This window comes from Borostomias antarcticus, assembly GCF_949987555.1.
Source record: "Borostomias antarcticus genome assembly, chromosome: 23".
In the NCBI taxonomy this organism is placed as follows: Eukaryota; Metazoa; Chordata; class Actinopteri; order Stomiiformes; family Stomiidae; genus Borostomias; species Borostomias antarcticus.
Window position 1 is genome coordinate 51487 of NC_140256.1, and position 26014 is coordinate 77500.

General features: G+C 43.5%; 1 protein-coding gene across 2 annotated transcripts in view; it reads right to left on the reverse strand.

The window, feature by feature from the left end:
* Window positions 1-26014, reverse strand: part of slc4a4a (solute carrier family 4 member 4a) — a gene marked incomplete at both ends in the record, with an annotated part of 91382 nt that overhangs the window by 21452 nt on the left and 43916 nt on the right. For both annotated transcript variants that reach the window (XM_084457003.1, XM_084457002.1), the window contains 10 exons: window positions 2257-2370; window positions 4900-5085; window positions 5266-5336; window positions 6548-6822; window positions 7080-7213; window positions 7601-7775; window positions 8219-8332; window positions 8787-8941; window positions 21952-22039; window positions 23027-23184. In XM_084457003.1, coding sequence (XP_084313129.1) covers window positions 2257-2370; window positions 4900-5085; window positions 5266-5336; window positions 6548-6822; window positions 7080-7213; window positions 7601-7775; window positions 8219-8332; window positions 8787-8941; window positions 21952-22039; window positions 23027-23184 — 1470 coding nt within the window. The remainder of the gene's footprint in view (window positions 1-2256; window positions 2371-4899; window positions 5086-5265; window positions 5337-6547; window positions 6823-7079; window positions 7214-7600; window positions 7776-8218; window positions 8333-8786; window positions 8942-21951; window positions 22040-23026; window positions 23185-26014) is intronic.

The window sequence follows — 26014 nt, forward strand, 5'->3', positions numbered from 1 at the left end:
TTAAAGACTGGTGCGCATTCACAAGTGACATGCAAAGACATACAAACACACATGCATGTGCAGAAATGCACAAACAGACACCCAAAACACAAATGTGCTGTTTCTCCATTGACCAACGTGCTACAGTACAGGATGGCAACCATTATGTATCTGTACTGTACTGGTCCATATCACTTATCCACACACAACAGACATGCGGTTGGAACATGGGACGACGGATTTTGGGACGATTTCATTGACCAATCAACGGTCTGCAGTATAATAATATATTTCATTTATGTAACACACTTTCACATCACAAGACATCTCAAGGTGCTTCACATAGAGAAAGAAGAAAAAAACAGTTTAAAAAAACACTGTTAAAAACACAGATAGAGCAGCAAGTACTTTAAAGAACAGGGCACTAGTGGAAGGCAGATTGAAACAAATAAGTCTTAAGGCTGGTTTTAAACGCAGCAATTTCATTTCAGCATGATGAGTTCCTGTCAAACCAACCACTGAGCAGGAGCTAAAATCTGCATTCACAAGGCGGCAGTGGAGAAGCAACTAAACACATACTGTACTCCTGTATATATACAGCTACTACGGACTGTATTCTCTCATTCAGTAAATATATTATTGGCCTTAAGTACTTTCAAATACGTATTTACTCATTTATGAGTTTATGCAATATTGAGGTGGCTAAATGTACCTTATGTATGTAGCAGATTATGGACATGACAAATATTATACAGACCATACTGTGGGACTGACACAGGAATGTTGGTGACCTCACTCCACACCTGATACAGATCTGCAGGCTTCAAAGCTCAGGCCCGGGACCTCCTGCTCTCCCCTACCCAGGGACTAATCAATGGGAGGTCAATCGGGGAGAAACGTGGTTCGCTTAGACTGTTTCCTGTCAAATTCAAAGTAAACCTGACAAAACCCTTTTTAGCCCAAGCACTGGTCCCTTGAAATGGGATTGTTGGGAAACGATGAACTCTTCCTCTCTCCACAATGGTCCATCTGGTATCAAGCTGAAGCTAAAATCATGAATCAGTTGATTATGCATGTTGGGGAAATGTAATATAATGTTAAAACCAAAACAGGGATATTTGATGACTCCAGACTCTTAAGAGAATCTTGGCTCCCCTTTTATGATCCCAAGTGAATGGGGGTCAAAGCTCATCCACAGAGCCCCTCACCCTGTGAGTGACCAATTAGTGCTGTCTATGCAAACTGGACACAGCTTAGTCTCCTGCCCTCCTTAAGTGGAGGATGGGACAGATAGTCGCTCTTTCAAGTTTCTCTCTCAAGGCTCCCTCAAGTTCTCCTTGTAACACGTAGTCTAACCCGGGATCCAAGCTTGTGCCTGATTGATGAAATCAATCTGTATCCATGGAATTGCTGAACCACTACCTGCTAGCCTAGCTAAGATCTATATGTAGTCGATGCCAGGGTCTTAGGAATTTCCATAAACTCTTCAAACGACCTCCACCTCTGGCGAGAGCAGAGGGTTTGAACGAGACATTTGCAACTTTTAAACCATTTCAGTTGCTGTACATCGAGCAGCACTGACATTAAACCTCCATGAATATTAAGTTTGCGCAACAGTCTACCATCACTGTTTTAACGGGAGTGCAGGCACACTACACCCTGCATCAAACCGAGCGACCATCAGACACATGCCTCTTCACTTCTTCAAACCAAACAATGCATCTGGACACATCTCCTTAACACACCACAGTAAGGCTGCAATCCCAACTGTCCAGTTTTGTGTGTGGTTTTGTCTTAGAGGATTTAGGATAGGCTGTGATAATCTATAACATCATTTCATTTCCGCTGTGTTTTCATATTGCTACATTTGTTTTTCCATCTATTATTGAGTTGTGTTTTCATGTTATTTTGATAATTGATTAGTATAACTTCAATAAATATTGTTAAGCTTTGATCTCGTCCTAGCGTCATCACATGATTTTTAGGTCAATTGATTTGAGTCAAGACCTCCTCCTTCAGATTGACATTGATAAATTAGACTATTGATAAAGGTTACCTGTTTCACTGTACAGAACAGGGTGGTGCCCCATATACGGGTTGATTTAATGTATTCAATACATTTTTCTTCATATTTGTGATAACCACGGTATAATCATAAATTATACCTAGTCATATTTCCATAGTTCTAACTCTTAGAATAATACATGTGCATTAAAAACAGTGTGGTGAATGAAATGTGTGTATAATGTGGAAATAAATATAATAATATAACCATACCTTGAATTCCGTTGGCACAATGAGTTTGGGCGTGTCTACTCCCACCAGAGCATCTACACCACAGAAGATCAGTATGGCCAAGATAATAGCGAAATCACTGATGAGTTTCCTCACCTGTGGAAAAAGACAGGAAGATACTCAGAAACCACTCACTACTAACCCTAAACCTTACCCTACTACTATGGACACTGGGATGGGAAATTTCCCAAAAGTGTCAGATGCATGAGAAAACCTTCAAAGATCAGGCAGACAAGGCAGAATCTATCAGATGTGCCGTTTCCAGATATGGGAAGCATAACACTCACCCCCCACCTCACATAACGGAGCAGAGCAAAGGAAAGCAGGGCCCGGGATCACACTGACTGGCACGCGTCTGTTTATCTGTAGTAGCCTACACATGGCTTTGCATATGTAACTCTCTTTTGTCCAACTCGGGTGTGGATGTTTTCATGAGGATGGATGTTATTGTATAGTAGCCTACATAGCCAAGTTTGTTTGTTACAATATGTTTTCCAAGAAGGTGTGAGCTTTTTTAATAAAGCTGATATCCATCTCTTAGTCTCCTGTTTTGACACTTAGGGCCTTATCTACTTAAGTGTATCACATAGAAAAATGTGTGCAAATGCCTTAATACGCGCAAATAAATGTACAAGGTGATCTATGAATGGTGTGCATGGAAGATTGCGTCCTTCAAGTGTGGAAGTTGGCACGCTCTATCCAATTAGTACTTTTGGCCGAAATGAATATGTAATGAGGGGCATGCCCACCCTAGCCTGCAAAATATGGGAGGAGAAAATGCAAATACATAAATGTAGCACACGCTCAGTGACTTATCAAGCCTGAAAGCAAGTGCAGTGATAGTGATTGTGTTTGCTATTTAATACCTTTGAAGGGCAGGTACTAATTGGCTCTGTGTAATTGCGGTTACAAAGTGTACTATGTGCTTTTTTGTATGTATTCATTCTAAGTTAATTATTTTCCCACACAGGAGATCTGTATTATTTCCAGTGTGTCTTGTGTTTCTATAACGTTACCGCCGAGCCAAGGTCTTATGCTAGAGGGAATAATTTTATTATTTTTATGTTTGTGTGCTGCAGTGGACTTAACTATAATTTCATTTTGTAAAACTTTTTGCTCCACATAGGAAATGGTAGGCCTGTTTAACTTTTATAGGCTATCAAATAGGCCTGTATGCTATGCTTTTTTCCCCAGGTGTGGGTCGGGATAAATGAATGTGTGTGTGAGCCAAGGGAGGGGGGAATCCAGTTTCATCATAGGCCAACGTTCTCCAACGTTTGCGTTTCCATTGTTCCTCTTCCATGGTGCAATTGTGGGATACAGTGGAGAAGATGTGCGCACATCCAAACCGTATTCGGGCTGGGTGCAGGAAAAAGAGGCTCTTGCAGTGAAAAAAGGGTGAATTTCTGCACACTGCATTGAAGCTCCTTACTTTATTGAACCATGAGCAACGTTTCTTGTCATGCTATTTTGTTTTTCTACTATGCATGTTTTTAAACGTCTAAAGCCTTTGTATAGTTTGTCTTGTATTGACACATGCGCACATCATCACATTGTATTATCACCAGCAGTGACGTCAACCAGTGTCACTAATTTGCTGCCTATATATATCCTGCAAACTTGCAGCTTGTCATTTTAAGTTCTTGCCTGAAGAAGACCCGGCTGTCGAAACGTTGCTCATGGTTCAATAAAGTAAGGAGCTTCGATCCAGTGTGCAGAAATTCCCCCTTTTTTCACTGCAATTGTGGGATACAACATGCAAAACCCCTAATTTAAATAGGGCTGTCTTCACATGTGTGCACATGTTGTCATTCACGCAATTATCCTTGATATCACCTGCAAAATTCATTCCAATTAAACACGCAATCTGAGGGACTGCCAATGCAATTTTGCACTCTTTATTTGGGATCTTAGTAGATAAGGTTCTTTATTTGGGATCTTAGTAGATAAGGGCCTTTGTTTGGGATCTTAGTAGTTAAGGGCCCTTGTTTGGGATCTTAGTAGATAAGGGCCCTTGTTTGGGATCTTAGTAGATAAGGGCCCTTGTTTGGGATCTTAGTAGATAAGGGCCCTTGTTTGGGATCTTAGTAAATAAGGGCCTTTGTTTGGGATCTTAGTAGATAAGGGCCTTTGTTTGGGATCTAACCCTAACCCTCGCCTTAGAGATGTGCCTTAGGGCTCTTTGTTGATATTTGATGCTCCTTTCTTCCTTTCCCTTACTACATCTGCAGCCTGCTGATCCTTTCTTTTAAACTATTAACTAATTCACCAAATGTTCATTTCAAATCTTTATTTATACTCATAAAGCACTGAGGTTTCCCTCATTTACATGATTGACGAGTTAGAATAGTACCTTTACTGTTTGTACCGATACTACATACCTACAGTACTGTAGGTATCTGAATGTACAAAATCAACTGTATGTTTGATGTTAGGTTTTGCATGACTGTATGTTAGGTAGTGCATGACTGTATGTCTTATGTCCTTTTATGGACCCCAGGAAGATATGCGTTCGCCAAGGTGTCCTTTCAATAAACAATAAACAATCATCAGTTAGATCTCCCACAGAAAGCTAAATCAGACACCCCTTCCGCAGCTCCGTGTGTGGAGGAGAATGCTACTCACAGTGGTGGGGAAGAACAGGCTGGTCTTGAACTTCTTCAGACACATGGAGGTGGTGTAGGTACCCAAGAACAGGATGAAAGACATGAGGGCGATGTCGGGGACAAAGTCACAGGCTTGGCCCACCAGCTCTCCTCCGTGCTTCAGGCACTCTTTCCTGGACAGGGAAGACCAGGTGGCATTCAAGGGCTGGGGAGAAAAATAGTTTGGAAATGAGGGAGAAAAAAGACCCTTAGTCTCAAAAAACAAACAAAAGTTGATCAGGAGAATATAAATTAAAAGTACAGTGGTTCCGTTCAGAGAAACAGCTGAAACCATCCCACTCAGAACATACAGTAGGAATACATATAGAGAAAATACTAGACTTACTAGGTCTGTGTTGTTGAAGTACCAGATAGAAGTACCTTCTAGAGGATCACCCACAACATCTGTGCTGTTTTCTATGGGAAAACATCAGTATTTAAAAAAAAAATAAAAAAAAAGTTTATTTCTCATTTACTGCATAGGCATGCCAAAAAAAACTTTAATCAAGCAAAACAAAGCACTCAGAGCAACCCGACCATCTCCAACAGTGATACCTAGAGGGATATGAGGTACACTGTACATACAACAACCTCATATGTGGCAACCCACAATGCTAATCGCAACTAGGGATGCAAGGGTACAGTTAGCCCACGGTTCAAAACGTACCTCGGTTTTTGGGTCATGGTAATGATCATAAAACTACTAAATACCTATAGGGTTTGGTAAAATGTAGTCCCAGACATGGCCATCTTGTTTCTAGAGAGGTGTATCTATTTGTCTGATTGCATAGGATTCTATGCAGTAGAGCCAATCAGACAAATAGATACACCTGTGTAGAAACAAGATGGTCGTGTCTGGGACTACATTTTTCCAAACCCTATTGTCATTTTCCTCGGCTAATTGGCCTATAGCCTAGGCTACATTTAATTTTATAATTAATTTCAATTATATTTATAGTAATACATGTTTATTGCTGGGTTTGTGAAAACCATTACTAGTAGGCTACACCATGCTGCCTGTGTCACATGGTTGCAGATAATATATTAGATATTATGACACGGGATAAATAGAGCTACTATAGCTGTTCTAGCAAAGTTGCTATGAGGACTTATATATTTTGATTTAGAAAAATGTTTTTCAGTTTCTAACTAAATGTAGAATGTCCCCCAGTTAAGGGTGGTGGTGGGGTTCTGACACTTCATAGTTTGTTAAAATAAAAACATACAGGATGATGATGAGGAGGAATTATACTTCATAATTAATGATAATAATAATAATATATATAAACAGCAATTCTGATGCGTTTAAAGCACAGCAATTACAATGCCAATTCAAATTAGGCTAAAGAAATGACATTTCCCCTCAGTTTAAATCGTTTTGAACAGACTTCCGGTTTAAGCCCCGCCCACCTCCGAATACGAATCCGAATAATTAGTTGTCAAATACAAATACAGGGCTCCCGGCACACCCCTACCGGACAAGGCAACATTATATACATTGAAAAGTGGATTATCAATAGGCTACCCATTACTCCTCCCAGAGCCTTCAAAGTACCTAATTTAAGGAGAAGAAAATGTGCATAGCCTAGACATAACACGCAACGCTCTTAAAATGGCCAGGACCTTACCTAAGACAGTAGGTGCCATACAGAGGCAGTCGTACTGGGTGACGTAGTCCATCTTAAAGTCTGGGTTGATGGGGTAGTAGTGGGCCAGCTTGATCATCTTCTTGAAGGAGTCGTAGATGAAGATGAAGCTGATGAGGGCGGAGAAGCCCTCCTCGGTGAAGCGGGTGAAGTACTGCACCAGGTAGCTGGCGTCCGTGACCACCAAGAGCAGGCAGAAGAAGGCCGACCAAAGGCCGATCCACAGCCGGAACTCCAGGTAGTCAAACTCATTTTCCCTTCAGAAACAACAGAGGGTGTTTGGTTGACATGCTGTAGTTGGAACCATCGCAGTGTGTGGCGACTTGTTCCAGCCCAGAACAACACACACCTGATAATGTTAACATGAAGACCTTGATTGACAGTGTACTGCCATTATAACTATATCTGTATCAGCTGGATTTTCCTCAGCTCCTAACATGCACATGACGTTCTAAACAAAAACTATTCTAAATCAGTAGAAAGTTGTATGACCGTAGCAAGTCGTGACAGACACCTGCTGAAAGTGAAGAGCAGCCTTTCAAAGACCAGCACGGGCCCGGTACTGCTGAGGATAGTGAGGGGCTGACCAGCCAGCAGGCAGAAGACTCCGCCAGATATTGCCGTGCCCAGGAAGCTCTCCAACACACCCTGGAACACAGAGGAATGACCTTCACTCCCTGTAGCCAGTCAGCAAATGGCTGAGTCCCCACGTCCATATCTATGCAATATCTGTATGAACTACAGTACTGTAAAGATTCATCAACGTTAACTCTTTAGCTGCACTTGTACACTGTAGATCTAAGTGAAATTAATTTGTATCAGGAGTATGGCAAACATGACACCCAGGGACCAGGCAGACAGGTAAGAAGGATGGAGGCAAGTGGTCTCCAGAGGCGAAGCTACTGAACATGCAGGCCAGGCGATCGCCTGGGGCCACAGGTCAAGCGGACCGCGAGGCCAGGGTGAATAATGTGGCTGGACTGATCATGATTTCACTACAGAGGTGTAAGACTCCTGAGGACAAAGATGACTGACCTGCATGTTTTCTGTAGCGTCCCCCAGCAGACCACCAAAGGTGATGGCGTTGGTCACAGTTCCCAGGTAAATGAACAAAATGGTCGACAGAGACTGGATGTGAAGTGCATCATAAAAGTCACTGGCAAAAAACGGTGCTTTTCTCTTGATATCAAGTATGAGGCCCCCACAAAATCTGAAAATAGACAGACTGGTCATTTTCTTCCATGTTAGACATATCCTTATTTGTTTTTTCTCATTGGAGAGCACATACTGTGCATATTAATGTATTTTTAACACATACACATCTCACAAAATAAATGTAGATGTCATATAACATGTCAGTAGCCTTCAGTAGGATCTGATATTGAGATGTAAACAGAAATCCTATGACATCATACGTTGCTTCTTTATAATCTACAATAATTCGTAGATTGCTTGGCTGTATGTCCGTACAGAAGGAAGTCTATGACTGTAGTCCCTAATAATTTTTTTAGGTAAGGTTAAAGAAAGATGTTTCACTTGAGGAAAGCAATAAATGATCATTTGTTTCTTTGTTGATTACAAACCAAACTTCTGGTAGCAGATGTACACCTGTATGATAATGAATCCGGTGACTAACCCTAACCCCGAGTTTACCTGCCCGTCTTCTGCAGCTCCTCACCAACGAAGTGTCCTCCTCCTCCGTGGCCCCCGTCATGGGGCGTGTCTCCATTCATCTGGCCGCTGTCACCTCCAGCATACATGTTCTTCCTGAGGGATCACACACACACACACACACACACACACACACACACACACTACCCATTCAGTTCAACCTTCTTTGAGTATTGCCAGATGTGAATATCTAGTTGGATTACAACTGCCAGTTCCAGCTAGTGTAAGTGTTCAGGAAAACCTGTTCTTATGAACATTTGAACTATTTTGCATAATATACAGTATACAGTATATAGTACTGTAGTTACGCTAGTTGTTTATATTACTGCAACAAATTGTAACAAGTTGCATGAGGCTCAATGGCCAATGCCATATGGATAGGTAGCCAAAAAAGCTAAAAAGTTTACATTAGCAACTATCTGAGCCACCATAAACCATCATGTGAAATGTGACCCAAAAGAAAACCCTCACAGTTTCCTGCTATAGCCAACAGCTTGAATACAGGAGCAGTATGACAGAAGAGATGCGCTATGGAGGAGCGTGATATGACCTTTTATCTGAGGAAGGCAGTGACTTGGGGGGCTCTATTCGAATGGCGGGGTCCCACTCCCCTGGGGGCAGGACGATGACCTCGTCCAGGAACTCGTCGATGCCAGCCAGCAGATCCTGTCTGTCCCTGGCCTTATATGCGATGTCATGGAAGACCTTCATAGAACAAGACACAGTAAGGATTAGAGCTGGAACAAAAATGTTTGACCATATGTAGCTTTAAAGGAGGTATTTTGGTATTCAGCATCATAAGCCCTGTTATAAGGTTAAATCATATACAACTGTCCATATAAACATTTTGACTGACTGTGTAAAGGTGCTAATCATTGCTCATGACACAGCAAGTACACAAGTGATCTCTATGGGTATATACTGTATACTGTATGCCCATAGAGATCCATTGTATGATTAGCTGATAGATCTACATGAGCACTAATATCTCAAGAGTGCAAAGTCTGTCAAAATTGTTATATGGACAGTTGTATATCATCATAAATAACCTAATAACAAGGCGTATGATGCTACATACCAAACTTGTTATGGTTCGGGCCGGGTCCGCCCCTGCTCCCAGTCTGGACCCGCGTCCCTGCCCCTGACCCCAATACTGCACTACCCCCAGAGACTATTGTACACTTTGTCCACATTGTCACTTGTTCTACCTCCTTGTGTGTTTGGTCTTGTGTTCGTTGTCTTGTCTTCTATGTTGGTTTGTGTCCTCCCAGCCCCAGCTCTAGACACCTGTCCCCTCACTAGTCTCACGTCACTCCAGTCCCTCCTCTCCTGGCCCTTTAGTTCCCCCCTCTAGTTCTGCCCAGTCCCTTTCCCAGCCTTGTTCCCTGTTCCCTTCCCTTGTGTCCTTGTTCCTGTGTCCTTGTGTTGGTGTCTTGTTGGAATCCCTCCATGTCCTTGTCTGGGTGATTGTCTGCACCTGTGTCTCGTTATGTCTTGTTGCACACCTGTACGTTGTTCCTTGATTGTTCTCCCAGAGTATATATGCCCTCCTGTTTCCTTTGTTCTCTGTCGGTTCATTGTCAATGTTAGTGCGTGTTTCCCCTGCGTTTCCTCCCGGTATTATTTTGGATATTAAAGCCTATATTTTGAACCTGAGCTGCTTGCCTGCCGTCTGCTTTTGGGTCCTACCTCCACCAGCCTCAAACCCTAACAAAACTACTCATTTAAGTCAGTGTATGCCACCAGAGTCAATGGTGTATTATTAGTTTAATAAATCTTCGTCAAACGGGGTGGACATGCCAGCATTGTGTACTGAATCGCTGAATAGCCCCACCTATGGACGAAGCATGGTCATTCTCTCTGGCATGGGTACTCATGGTCTCTAGTTTCCCCCTGGTGATTTTTGGTCCAGGACCATTTTAAGGAAAGGCACAGGCTTCCAGGAGCTTCAGCCACAGGCCTACGGAGATCAGGGGCCCTGACCCTATCACGAGCTGTCCATCACAACACATGTGGAACAGACACAACAGAACCATCTATCAGAGGGTGCTTTGTAGCTGCATACTGAGAGCTCTGGAGCTCACCCAGGGTGCTCTCTGGTCGTTAGGGTTAGGGTCGTCAGCTCACCACTGAGCTCTGCGAGCACTCATTCAATGGAAGATGGTTTGATGGTACTGGCCCCTGATCCTTGCAGGCCTGTAAGCCTGTGCGTTAAAGCAGTAATTGTGGTGGCTTCTGTCTCAGAGAGGGCCTTGTGAATGAATTTCAAGTCTCAACAAAGTGTTTTGTTTTCCTAATTGACTGTTGTTCTAAACTTTGTAGTTCGTTCTCATTGATCAGTCTGTTAGAACTACAAATCCCTCCCTGTGTGACACCACTTCCCTGTCTTCCCCCTGAAACTGTCACTTCCTCTTTCTTTGTATAAGCTATCGACCTGTCCTCACGTTCTTCACTCTTGCCTGGATTCACTTCCTGTGCGAGGGTCCAACTCTGCAGAATCGTAACATAGAATAAACTATTGCCTTTGTTTAAAACCAGCTTGATCGACCACTCAGCGTGTTCTTTGACAATCTAACTAAACCAAGGATAAAAATCCTTAACAATTATGGCGACGAAAATGTTCTAATGGGACGACAGCTGGTCTTTCGGTTTGTTTTGGGCTGAATTCACGGACGCGTGATGTGCTTTTCTCAAAGGACGGGGGACTTCAATCTCGGGGACACATCTAGCTGGTGCGGTTTTCCCCCGAGGCCCGATTCAGTCTGGAACTTGCTGGAAGTCTGGTACGTTGTTTGAACCTAGTTTAGAGTGGTCCCTTTCTTTGTTCAGCTGTGATAACTTAGACAATAGTGTTTATTCGAGCCGGTGTTGCGCACACGTGTCCTAGTTAGCTAAAGTCGGTTTTTGAGCCGCATGCCCGCTTAAAGACCTATATACCAGGGTTGGTTTTGTAAGCATGCATATTGAGAACGGGTGTGTTTAGTACTGCACAACGTTTAACTTTCGGAAAGCCTTCTCTTTTGATTGTTTTGGTTTCCGCGTTGTGGGGGGTTGCCGCGGCACGAGAGAGCTTGTTGTCTTAGGCTCATTATTTCTTTTTATTTCTGTATCTCTTGTTGTGAAGGAGCACGACACGAAGATGGCTGTTTCAATTCGAAAGATTATTTGGAATCCCCGGGGGGGTTAGCTAGGTAGTCGTACCTACGACGTAATCCTTAATTTGTTTCATTTTGTTTGTAGACTTGGATGTGTGTTTGGCTGCGTTTTGTGTTTCATGTGAAGCTAAAGCTTCTTAGATGTTTGGTCCATTGTATGTTTGAGTCTACGCCAAGGTAGATCTGTTTTTGTATTGGGATTTGAGGTCCTGTTTTACTGTTAAACCCATGTTTATGCTGGGTGTTTTGGTTTTATGCTTGTTTTGGTTTGTGTACGTTTGTGATTGATTTTCATGCTAGCTGCATTCTAGCTAGGCTACTGTTCTTGTTCTGCTCCAAACTAGCTACAAACTAGCTGTCTTCTCTGTTCTATTGTTTCAATGCTAGCTTTCAATGTGCTAGCTGCCTCATCCACATGTTGATTTACCCACATGTTAGTTAGTTCTTCTACCCTCTGTGCTCACGTGGTTAACTTCCTGTTTTGCTGCTTGTGTGAAAAAAAAAAAGAGAGACTACCTGTTCCTCTTCTCAATTTGAGGATCGACCATTTTGGCTTCTGCCATTTTGGGAAAAAAATATATAACAAAAAAAAATAAATATCTCTCAGCACAGCAGTAATTTGGTTGACTGAACGTGTTTATTTTTTTTTCTGTAACTTTTTATTACATTGTTTGTTCTCATATTTTCTTTTAAAATGGGAGCTACTTTTAGTACACAAAAGCATGTGTGTGAGAATAGTGAAGGGAGAGATAGGGATGATCTGCTAGGCCCCCTTCCTGTTCTGACCTCCTATCCAAACAAGAGTTTTGTTGTTTCAGGCCACATCCCTTGTTCAGATAAGGATGATCTGCTAAGCAGATGTAAACTGTTTCAACCAACCCCCAATCCTGGCCCTATACAGGAGGCCCCCCTCCTTGTTCTGACACCTCCTATCCAAACAAGAGTTTTGTTGTTTCAGGCCACGTACCTTGTTCCTTTCCAAACGTCCCTTCCTGTTGTTCAACCAACTGTCACCTCTACGCCTGCTACATCTCAGATAACACCCTTACCGTTAACTGTTACTATTTTTAGAACCCCCTTACCCCAAACAAGGATGTCTGAAATAATGGCCCCCCTAGGTTATTACTCTTCTGACACACCTCCCTCTGGGCCCTCTTCCATTGACCATAGGGTTGCTTCTCCTGTGTCATATCCTCCTGCTGGGTCTCAACCTCAAATTGGTGTCTCTGTGACCCCATGTCACCATTTTGACACTTCAGAGTCTCTGCCCCATCCTTTTGTTTCTGCTTCTAACTCACAAGTTGACCGTCCAGATTCTGCTGATTCTGTTGAACATCTGGTTAATGAGTTTGGTAAACTATGCTTGCCAATAATCCGTCTGCTAAGTGAACAATGTGAAGCTGAGATAAGAAGGGACTCTGTGAGACAAGCTGCACAGTGTAGGTATTTCAACAACATCGCTCGCACTAAGCAACTTCCGATGGGGGTACAGAAAAAACAAGATGGAGGCTATGGAGATAATCAGAGATATTCACAACAAAACAGCAGGGTTTACAAATCTAATCAACGTTGTTATTTCTGCAACCGCAAAGGGCATTACCGGAGGGAATGTAGACAATACGCTAAATTTCAAAAGTCTTTTGTTAATACTCCACAGGGTGGTGGATTCTGACTAGATAAGATAGATATTTCATTAGGGAAAGTCTAGGGAGAGTGAGAGTGTACGTGACACGGGGGGGGGGGGGGGGAAGGGTAAAGGTAAGAGAAAAAAACAACATTCATATTTGCCAATATCTTAGTCTGATACATATTGTCTGATAACCCAATTTTGAGAATTTTGTTTTGTTTAAGATTTCATGTTTTACTGATTTCAGATGCACATTCATTGGTTTTGAGTTTTACAGAGAACTGACGTTCCTGGACTACCGGATAAATGCCAAACCGGTTGGAACCGCAAGTATTTTAATAATTTGAAATGACTGCCACTTAAAGTTGTGTTAGATGATGCTAAATTCACACTCAATTCACTGTATTGTCATGTTAACTTAATATGCTCAGATCTGTTTTGCAAACTAGTTTTCGGAGGTGTGACTCCAACGGAATTGATATCATCCAGCCCTTAGAGGTAAAACCGCCACATTACAATATCAAGCGCACAGCCTTTAACTAATTGGACATATTCTTGAAAAAAAAGAAAAAGAAAAGACATCACTCCAATTTATCAAAACTGTTTTCTATGATTTATTTTGTTATGTTTATGTGCCTCCGGCGCATAATTTCTAAGACCTGGTCTTACCCACAAGAGTGGTGAGGAATTGAAATGTCTTTTATTTTGTCTGTCTTTCATTTTGTCTGTCTTTCATTTTGTCTGTCTTTTATTGTATGTAAACTGCCCATGCAGCTCTGTCTGTGCGTCTGACGGCCCACAGAAACAGCTGCATGGTAAAACAAATGTGTCACGTATTATTTCTGAAGTTTGTTTACAGAGTAGACACAGGCACGGGACGAGAGATGGAGGCTGCTCCAAGAATTGGATACAACCGGGGTAACCGACTTCCCATTTAGATGGGCTGACACCTTGGTTCGTGGGGACGCTGGTCAAACGCCTCACCCCCACGTTGCCCAACTGACTGTGGGTAAGAGATAGATATGATCTAGGCTAAATTTAAGAATAGTAACCAAGCGGTTGTCAGACCCAAGGAACCATCACGTCCTAAGCGTGCTCATAACTCTCTGTCCTCAAACGCAGAAATGTGGTTATTGAAATTGAGCTCAACTTATAACACCCCTAGTGTTCTTTTGAGAACGGTTTAGATAATTATATTTGTTCAGGCTTTGAGAACCGCGTATGCAGCTATTCATTTAATGTTATTTTGGTTTGAATAATGCATTTTTTCCATTTGTTCACCCTGATTTAAGGGAATTTTTGCTTTTACCCTTAGAGCGTTGTTTTACATAATGTGTTGGCGCTCCCCTTTTTAAATGATTATTTTGAATAACAATTTCTTGTTAGAAACAAGGACTCATGGTTTGATGAGACGAATATGTTGTTTTATTTTAGGAAATGGCCATAGAATTTCTAAGAACTAAATCTAATTGGTGCATGAGCAGGTTAATTACCTTGGTCACTTAATAATGATAAATAAACAAAAATGCACTGCTTGGGACTAGGCTACTGCAGAGTCATCCCATGATTTTGCAGACATAACCTTCATTAGACAAAAGCTAGCTCCCCATGACAAGATTACATGGACTGACGAGCCGACTGGCTCTAACAATGACTAATACACCCTGTTTAAGACTTGACTCTGTTAAAAGGACTTGGGTCCTACTTGAAATCAGTGGCAGCTACCACTGGTGCTGTTTTAGACCTAGTAGCACTGCGCACGCTGTTTTGTCCATGTCCTGCATGTTGTGTCTATTCATCTTTTACATCGCACCTACACACAGCGTGGCTGCTGCTTTAATAAGAATGAACTGTTGACCGTACATTTCACAGATGCACTGTTCTTAACTCTGCTTCCTCCTCCAGAAGGCAGAGAGACATGACTCAACATATTGAACGAGATCAATTAAGCCACGCTCAAACCTCTCAGATATTCTCCTCTCACTCTGATTTTGAATGTGGATGAATGCTCATTTCATAGTTAGCATAACCTATACTGCATCTTCCATGCTTTCATTATGTTTTCAAATTAGCACACTGACCAGATCATGTTTCAAAAAAGAGGGGGAGTAAAGGATGTTATCAAGTTAACTGGTCGTTGCTAATGAAACAGAATAGTAGTAGTAGTGAAGAAGGTAATGAAGAAGTTGAATTGAAGGTAGATGAGGAAGTTGTATTGAAGGTGAGAACGTAGTTGAAGGAAATTAGAAAGTAGTTGAAAGAACAAGATGCAGAGCTGAAGAAGAAACTTAATGTGTAATATTTTAAGATGGTGGCAAAGGCCAAGCTCCTATTGAAACCTCTGATCCTGTGTCCATAGGTAGTATGGCTGCTAACTCCGCTGCTAAAAGCTGCGGTGCTCTCCTGTTTTGTCTATGCTGTCTCTCATCTGTGGATTCACAGGTCTCTGCCGACCTGAGAGAGCCGACCTGCATCATTTCCAACCAGGCCAGTGGGTTGTGAGCAGAGACCTGAAACCAGAGTGCCCGTTGGCTGGGCCCGTACAAGTTCCTGCTGCTAACCCAGACGTAGCAGAGAGGACTTTGCGGGTACACGTCAGCCACTGCAGGCTGGTTCCAAACCAGGACGAGGCACCCGGCCCGAGGAGTCAACAACCAAGATGCAATATCCTGTGTCACCACCAGGGCAGTGGCTAGTTGCAAAACTAGAATGGAGAAGTAAGACGCCTCCTTCCCTCCACTAGTCTGGGGGTCCACCTTGGGCAAGTGGTAGTACCCCCTAGCCCCCCTACCTGGGGTTACAGGCAAAAAAACCCGGATGAAATTACAACCTAAAGGAAGAGAGACCCGGCCCGGAGGAAGCCCGGGGCCCTCGTCTGGAGCCAGGCCCAGACGGAGGGCCCGCATGCGAGCGCCTGGTGGCCGGGCTTACCACGGAGCCCGGCCGGGCCCAGCCCGAATAAGCAACGTGGAAGCACCATCTCCTCCTCCATCGTCCCGTGGACCCACCACCCGCGGGAGGAATTGTCGGGGTCGGGTGCGCTGCCAACTAGGTGGCGGTGAAAGCGGGGGACACCGACGGACCGGACCCGGGCGGCAAAGGCTGGCTCTGGGGACATGGAACGTGACCTCGCTGGGGGGGAAGGAGCCGGAGCTTGTGAGGGAGGTGGAGCGATACCAATTACACCTGGTGGGGCTAACCTCCACGCACAGCACCGGCGCCGGAACCAAACTCTTGGATAGGGGTTGGACCCTGTTCTTCTCCGGAGTTGCTCACGGTATGAGGCGTAAGGCAGGTGTGGCTATACTAGCTAGCCCCCAGCTGAGCGCCTCTGTGCTGGAGTTCACCCCAGTGGACGAGAGGGTCGCCTCCCTGCGCCTTAGGACTGTGGGGGGGGGGACTCTGACTGTGGTTTGTGCTTATGCACCGAACAGCAGTTCAGAGTACTCAGCCTTCCTGCAGACCCTGAGTGGAGTCCTTTTGGGGGCTCCTGCAGGGGACTCCAGTGTCCTACTGGGGGACTTCAATGCACACGTAGGCAATGATGGAGAAACTTGGAGGGGCGTGATTGGGAGGCATGGCCACCACGATCTGAACCCGAGTGGTGTTTTGTTGTTGGACTTCTGTGCTAGTCACGGTTTGTCCATAACAAACACCATGTTCGAACACAAGGATGCCCACAAGTACACCTGGCATCAGAACACCTTAGGCCGAAGGTCGATGATCGATTTCGTTATCGTATCATCTGATCTGAGGCCATGCGTTTTGGACACTCGGGTAAAGAGAGGGGCAGAGCTGTCCACTGATCACCATCTGGTGGTGAGCTGGTTTCGATGGCGGGGGAAACTTCTGGACAGACCTGGAAAACCCAAGCGTGTAGTGAGGGTGAACTGGGAACGTCTGGAGGAAGAGCCTGTCCGGAGAGATTTCAATTGCCACCTCCGGCGGAGCTTCTCAGGCATCCCTGTGGAGGCTGGGGACATCGAGCATGAGTGGTCGGTGTTCAAATCCTCCATTGCTGAAGCTGCGGCTGGGAGCTGTAGCCTGAGGGCCATAGGTACCTCAAGGGGCGGTAACCCTCGGACACCGTGGTGGACAGCGGTGGTGAGGGAAGCCGTCCGACTGAAGAAGGAGGCCTTCCGGGTTATGTTAGCCCGGGAGACCCCAGAAACAGTTGCAGGGTATCGACTGGCCCGGAGGGCTGCGGCTTCGGCCGTGACCAAGGCAAAGCAGCGGGTGTGGGAGGAGTTCGGAGAAACCATGGAGAAGGACTTTCGGTCGGCACCAAAGTGTTTCTGGAAGACCATCAGACACCTCAGGAAGGGAAAGCGGGGGACCATCCAAGCTGTATACAGCAAGGAGGGGACACTGCTGACCTCAACTGAGGAGGTTGTTGAGCGTTGGAAGGAGCACTTTGAGGAACTCCTGAACCCGACTAATCCACCCTCTACGATCGAGGCAGAGCCGGAAGATGATGGGGGGTCATCAATGTCCTTGGAGGAGGTCACTGAGGTAGTCAAACAACTCCACAGTGGCAGAGCCCCAGGGACTGATGAGATCCATCCAGAAATGCTGAAGGCGCTGGGTGTAGAGGGGCTGTCTTGGTTGACACGCCTCTGTAACACTGCGTGGAAGTCTGGGTCAGTGCCGAAGGAGTGGCAGACTGGGGTGGTGGTCCCAATATTCAAAAAAGGGGACCAGAGGGTGTGTGCGAATTATAGAGGCATCACATTACTCAGCCTCCCAGGGAAAGTTTACTCCAAGGTGCTGGAAAGGAGGGTCCGGCCGATAGTCGAACCTCAGATCGAAGAGGAACAATGCGGATTTCGTCCTGGTCGTGGAACTACCGACCAGCTCTTCACTCTCGCAAGGATCTTGGAGGGGGCTTGGGAGTTTGCCCAACCTGTCTACATGTGTTTTGTGGACTTGGAGAAGGCTTACGACCGGGTCCCCTGAGAGGTCTTGTGGAGGGTTATGCGGGAGTATGGGGTGAGGGGGTCCCTACTTAGGGCCATCCAATCCCTGTACACCCAGAGCGAGAGCTGTGTCCGGGTCCTCGGCAGTAAGTCGTCTGCCTTTCCGGTGGGTGTTGGCCTCCGCCAGGGCTGCGCTTTGTCACCAATCCTGTTTGTGATTTTCATGGACAGGATATCGAGGCGTAGCCGGGGGGAGGTGGGTTTGCAGTTCGGTGAGCTGGGGATCACGTCACTGCTTTTTGCAGATGATGTGGTCCTGATGGCATCAGCTGCCTGCGACCTCCAGCACTCTCTGGATAGGTTCGCAACTGAGTGTGAAGCGGCTGGGATGAGAATAAGCACTTCTAAATCTGAGGCCATGGTTCTCAGCAGGAAACCGGTGGCCTGTCCGCTCCGAGTAGGAAATGAGTCCTTACCCCAAGTGAAGGAGTTCAAGTATCTAGGGGTCTTGTTCACGAGTGAGGGAACCATGGAGAGGGAGTTTGGCCGGAGAATCGGAGCAGCTGGTGCGGTTCTGCAGTCGCTATACCGCACTGTTGTGACGAAAAGAGAGCTGAGCCAAAAGGCAAAGCTCTCGATCTACCGGTCTATCTTCGTCCCCACCCTCACCTATGGTCATGAAGGATGGGTCATGACCGAAAGAACGAGATCACGGATACAAGCGGCCGAAATGAGTTTTCTCCGGAGGGTGGCTGGGGTCTCCCTGAGAGATCGGGTGAGAAGTTCAGTCATCCGGGAGAGACTCGGAGTAGAGCCGCTGCTCCTTTGCGTCGAAAGGAGCCAGTTGAGGTGGTTCGGGCATCTAATGAGGATGCCTCCTGGGCGCCTCCCTAGGGAGGTGTTCCAGGCGTGTCCGGCTGGGAGGAGGCCGCGGGGTAGACCTAGGACCAGGTGGCGGGACTACATCTCCGCACTGGCCTGTGAGCGGCTAAAGATTCCCCAGGCAGAGCTGGTTGATGCTGCTAGGGAAAGGGATGTCTGGGGCCCCCTGCTGGAGCTGCTGCCTCCGCGACCCGACCCTGGATAAGCGGATGAAGATGATGATGATGACCACCAGGGCGAAAGCTCACTCTCTGGTCTCAGATGAGAAATCAGACAAAGAATAACGCACTACTTTTCCTCATTGCTGTCAGGATGACAACTCTGACCGCCACTTCAGCAAAACACAATCATGGGCCACCACACTGTGGCTTCCTCTGAGGAGGAGCTATTGAAAGAAGTGACCTTGCCTGTCACCTCCTTCCCAGGATCGTTATGGCAACATGGACAAGCGTTTGTCCTATTTGAATGTTGCACTCCACTTGACTGTTGGGTCTATACGGTAGACGAAGATGAATGGAAAATACTACATTCTGCATATATAAGATTTGAAAGCAACAGAGATTTCCAGGTTATACTGTTGAAACTGTGACTGGAGTTTGGTTTAGAGTGGGTATAGAAGTATTGAAAATTCATAATTATAAAGTTGATCTTTGAAGAGCTGTTCCAGACTATTCTCAGGGGACTGTGTTTAACTGTGTTTAACTGCTGTGCACCTAACTACATCAACCAAGTATTAAAATGAAGCCTAACAGAATTGCATCCACAGGGCTGAACTTGAAAAGCGAGTTAAACAATTTGAAGTGACCTCTTCAATATATCACAGCATGTATTAATATTTTCAGATACAACACATAGATTAGGACAAATTAATGTTTTAAGCATATTTATGAGATGTGAAATTAAGGTTCAGAGAGCCATTCCAAATGGCGTATTTTTGAGCTATAGGGAAATAGCGTATTCAACTTTAAATTGCAACAGTGTCATATGGATTATTATGGATCATATGGTTATCTTGCTCATGTAATTTCCAGGATTAAGAAGATTGATCACACTCAAATGCAGGGAATTCATCAGCAATCAAACTAGACACCACAGAGCTGTCTCGAATTTTCAATTTAGTTTCAGTATATTATTTCTCTCATGAACGCATGACACATGATCGCATAATACCAAGTAATTTCAGCCTTAGCTAAAGATGTAAATTACATGGAAAAGATTGTGCTACAAAATAGAGATAATACTGGCTATATCTGCTGTTCGTTTAGTTCAGATCCAAATGCTACATTGAATTCTATGAAGCAAACGATAAAGGTATTCAGATCTTAGATAATGTTCCTAAATGGAATGCTTTTGCAAGTCCTGGATATTCTCAAATATGTGTGTATCATTTGTATGTATGTTTTTCATCGGTATTATTTTTTTAAATATTCTTAAGTGTATGTTTAAATGCTGTTCCAGATATGCCTATGCTGCCTTAATAATGATAGAGAAAGTTAAATTTACTATTAATTCAATTCAAGATCTTAATGATGTCTGTGCCATTGACATTGACTATTTGGAATATTTTGATACATAATCTGTCTAATTTGAATTTAAGGGTTTTCCTCTAAAACAAAGAGGTTTTTCCCACTCAGTCATGAATATATGATGTCTTAGATTAATAATCATGTTATCTTTTTACCTTGCTTATGCCAAATTAAGGTGAGGAGTTTTGGTACGTGATTGCATATGGGAAGAAAATGATTTTAGTGTGTTAAATAACTGAGTTTGTTAAATCTTTATTATGCTCCACCTAGTGGAGAAATAGATTGCTTCCTTTCCATATGTGTAGAATAGGATTTTTGCCAAAGATGTTGGATTATTTTTATGATAGGCCTATTTTATAATTTGATTTCACATTGTTGATTCTTTCATTTCTATTATAGTTGTGGATATTTAATCCACAAAGTGGGGAATTGTGAATGAATTTCAAGTCTCAACAAAGTGTTTTGTTTTCCTAATTGACTGTTGTTCTAAACTTTGTAGTTCGTTCTCATTGATCAGTCTGTTAGAACTACAAATCCCTCCCTGTGTGACATCACTTCCCTGTCTTCCCCCTGAAACTGTCACTTCCTCTTTCTTTGTATAAGCTATCGACCTGTCCTCACGTTCTTCACTCTTGCCTGGATTCACTTCCTGTGCGAGGGTCCGACTCTGCAGAATCGTAACATAGAATTAACTATTGCCTTTGTTTAAAACCAGCTTGATCGACCACTCAGCGTGTTCTTTGACAATCTAACTAAACCAAGGATAAAAATCCTTAACAGCCTACAAAGCTTCTCAGCCCCAGGGCCTTACAGGAGGGTAAGGTGGCCCTGATGATAATAATAATACCGCCACATATAACAAACTACTGTAGGACCTCTAATCATAAACAAACAAACAAATAAATACATTATAAATGGCATATTCTTGATTTGACTTGAATTGACCCACATGGTACAGCTTGAGATTGTACACTATTGTAGACTTTGATGTTGTACCTACTGTAATACCTCATTGCGTCTTATAATGAATAATAATACTTATAGCTGATGTGCAGCACTGGGTTGGGGCCGGGCGAGTAAGAGGAAGGAGACAAATGACAAATATATGAGTGTCCAGGTGTACACACAAACTGGTGCAGGCATATGTTTTCCTGTTGACTGCTAGTTAGGAGATGGAACCAGGTTTGAGGTTGTGACATGGTCACAGCTCTTTTCTGTCCTGGCCACACAGTGAACTGCCCACCGACATCAGGACTGCTCATATTTCACCATAGGCTCAAAACACCTCTTCAAGAAGTTCTACCAGGATTGTTCCTCTTAAGCACCTATTGTTTTTTTTTATTATTTACTTTTGCACTTTACCTAAAGCACTAGGTTATATTCTTAGTCACAAGGAGATGCATGTGTGAGTTTTTCAACTGCACTTTTCAACTGCCTCCCGAGTCGTGCACTTGAGTCCAGTCCTAATCCAGACATAACAGGATATGTGGTATTTCAACATTCAGGTTACTCTTGAAAATGTCTAGTCTTTCACTAAACAGGCCACAGAATAGTTTGATAATTCATTATATCTGTATTAGCTATTTTTCGATTAACAGTCTGTTCTTACTTCGTCTGACATGAGTGTAGCGATGGCTCTTCCAATCTCATGATATGACTTGGCTTTTCCTTTGGGTCCAAGAAGAATGAACAGGAATCTAAGGAGGACAGAGATTTTTGAAAGTCTGTAAGTTTGTCACAAGTCATCAACGATGAGAGTCAAACCCCCCAACATGTGAGCTATCTATCTAATCTAATGTTCACATGAATATGGTAAATGGTAAATGGACTGCACTTATATAGCGCTTTTATCCAAAGCGCTTTACAATGGCCTCTCATTCACCCATTCCCGCACACATTCACACACCAGTGGCGGCAGCTGCCATGCAAGGTGCTAGCCTGCTCATTGGGCGCAATTTGGGGTTCAGTGTCTTACGCAAGGACACTTCGACATGTTGTCAGGAGGAGCCGGGATTCGAACCATCGACCCTACGATCGTTGGACGACCCGCTCTACCTCCTGAGCTACTGCCGCCCCATTATAGATTTTGCCTGAGGCCTTTTATACCTTTGTCATAATATCTGGAGTTATGATGCTTAATATTTCATCCATATTTCAGATGACTGCATTTCTTATCATGGTGAGAGTATACTCTCTGAGTTCAGTTAACTGAGTTCAGTTAATGTTAAGTGTATGGAGAGCTAGGGTTAGGGTTAGGGTTACCCTAACCCTAGCTGTAGTGAGAGGTCTAATTATCTGAATCTATAGAGTGAAAGTAAACACTCTCAATCAACATACAAAATAAACAGTCTCGGTGCACTTTCATACACCATTCTCACTACATTGTATTCAATGTACTGTGGGTTTTTGTCTTCATATTGTATGAATGTGTATATTTTAACTTTTATGCACCAACTAGAAGTGGCATTCTTATTTTTGTTGTATCTGGTACACATTGACAATAAATGCTTTCTATTCTATTCTATTTTATTCTATTCTGTTTATACTATTATATTCTATAAAGCAAACTCCAAAAAGATCAGTTAGTTTGTTGTTGGTTTATGCTGTTTAGAAGGGTTTGCTACAGGATGAGGGTCAGAGTCCTGTAGGGTAAGGGTTAGGGGTTAGGGTTAGTGATGGTGTACCTGGTGGGGACAGGCACCTCCGTCAGGCCCCCCAGCATCACCGCCTGCTGCAGCCGGACGAATGCCACGAATGGGGCGTCTAGGAAGTCCACCTCCCCCACCAGCACGTTGGAGGCCTCCGCGTCTCTGGGCAACTTCTTCATGAACTTGTTCTTCAGCTGGAAAAACACAAAGGAGGGATGAACAGAACACCAGCCACTGCTTTCACACCAGCAGGGGCCCTCCTCACCATTAGACAGGCCACATAAAACAGGACGGCTTTTCATTAAACTTCAACTGGACTCTTTCAACTCTTCAGAGAAGATAATATACAGAGAGAAGCAGGTGACTGATTCTGTAACCAGACAGTCAGGGACGCACATGTCTCTGTCAGAAAAAGGCCTTGTGAGATGTATGACTGAGACTTCAACAGGTTTAATCAGCAGGACATTTAAACCCCGGGAGCCTCTCTAAGGAACCTTGGCTTGACGACTTAATTAAGTCTTTCTTTTTCTCCAGTGGCAGGTTAAAGAGCCTGCTTCAAAGAGGTTTGCAATTAATGTCAACATAGACTCTCTTACTCATTCAGTAAAATGTATTTGCCAGTATGTGGCACTTGGCTTGATGTTACTTTTGAAATGGCAACAATAAATCAAACAAAATCTGCAAGAACATAAAAGATACGTTCAATTGATAAAAAGTGTGTAACTGCATAATATTAAGTAAAACATTTACTTTGCTATCCAATGCTGCATGTGAACATTGAGCAATCACATTATCAAGTGAGGAAAGGTAAATCATAAAGAGGTCATATAAAACAAGTCTTGGTCACAATTAAAGAACTTAGATTACACCTACATTTTACAACCACCATGTTACTTATTAACTCCAGAACACCCACCTGGGTGGAAAACATTTACCCAGAAGCCCCTAAGGACGTCTTCAGACAGGATAACATAATACTACTGCTTGGTGAAGAGTTCCATTATTGTTGTGCTCTTAACTATTACAGTAATAGAGCTTGTTCAGATAAACGTTACATCTGACAACAAACTAGCAGACTTGCTTCAAATATGATACAAACTCAGTAAAATACTTCAGTATGATAACGTATAAATTCTGAAGTTAATCACATGCATCAAATATCTTATCTATGTATTTGATCCAGGTCTGCATTGCAGCCCCTTGTTTTATACTATATGTATGCAGGGTATCTCCAGGCCACTTGGTTGAGTAGAAAAAAATGACTTCCCAACTTTATTTCTGTGATAAAATAAAAATGTAAGAGATTAACTTGCACAACGGGCACTGAATATTATTCTTATCAAGTGTAATTCTGCCAAAGGTCCGGTTACTTTGCAATTTAACTTTACGGAGCAATTGTTACATTTCATTACATTACAGTGATTGAGCAGACACTTTTATACAAAGCGACTTACAATAATTGCATTTAACGTAAGAAACGTAAGATGTCAGTGTTCTACTACTCACCGGAACTCACAAGTGCATCTATTTTCTAAACAAGTGACTAAGAGCAAAATCTAGTGTTGGAGGCAAAGTGCAAGAGTTCCAAACTAAGGTTTGTTGTTATTGTTTTTAAGATCACAAAACCACTCTGACACAAGTATTTGGGTGAGATTACAAATCTAGCACCCTTTCTACATGACCTAAGTACCTCTTCCACCCCATCGAGAGTTCTTATAGAGGCATCACGTAATTAAACTAGAGTCACGTAAATCTTTGAACTTCAGAAGGTCACACACACACAGAGGTGTGAATCACTATACTTGTACCATACAAAACTCTAGGCACTAAGTTGAGAGATTACATTTGTTCTATCTCAATTACACCCGCTGTAACCTCCACACTGAGTTTAAAGACATTTCCTCTTTGATGTGATGAGACTTGGATATATAGTTATATATGTCTAATATACTGTATATCTAAAGAATCCTGTGTAATTTGTCCCCATGACGGTACTCAAAAATGTCCTTTCGCATCTAAATGAGTCCCATCTTTTTTTATTATGATGCTATCTCTGATTTCCTGGTGTATTATCGTCAATCAGATGGATCTGTAGTCAATGAGCAGCACATTAAATTGCCCATTTCACTTAAGAATAGTTTTTCCACAGAAGAGTTTTGTCACAGTAAGTATGTACTGTAAATCTGTTATGCATGTCTTTGTCTGGATGCAAGCCCAGTGAGTTAATGTGATGCAGCACTGATCTCCTTGGGGAGGCAGTCATGTCTGTGGCTTCCCTGTCCGCTGCTGTTCTGACCACTTAAGGCTGGTGAAGGAGTGAGAGACGGAGTCATGAAAGTTAATCGATTATGCGGCTGACCTCACATGTATAACTGACCTCACATGTATAACTGACCTAACTAACCCTAACCCTAACATGTAGTATGTAGCTAGCAGCCATCCAAGCCTATGCCTGTCCTACAGCTGCCCTGACATGAATGCTACTCATTACACTACTACCACACAAGGGCAGCTCTTCACAGTAAGACCTGGATCTGTGCGCAAGGAGACCAGTCCAGACAGAGGACACAACATTAATGAGACCCGTCCAGACAGCTGACAAAATTGTGTAAAAAAAATGAATGTTTTCATCTCATCTCCATGTGTGCTAGAGAGTGAATGGTGTGTGATAGAGAGAGAGTGAATGGTGTGTGATACAGAGAGAGAGAGTGAATGGTGTGTGATAGAGAGAGAGTGAGATAGAGAGAGAGAGAGAATGGTATGTGTGAGAGAGAGTGAATGGTGTGTGATAGAGAGAGAGAGAGAGAGAGAGAGAGAGAGAGAGAGAGAGAGAAAGGGAGAGAGTGAATGGTGTGTGATAGAGAGAGAGAGAGAGAGAGAGAGACAGAGAGAGTGAATGAATGGTGTGTGATAGAGAGAGAGAGAGAGAGACAGAGAGAGTGAATGGTGTGTGATAGAGAGAGAGAGAGAGAGACCGAGAGTGAATGAATGGTGTGTGATAGAGAGAGAGAGAGAGACAGAGAG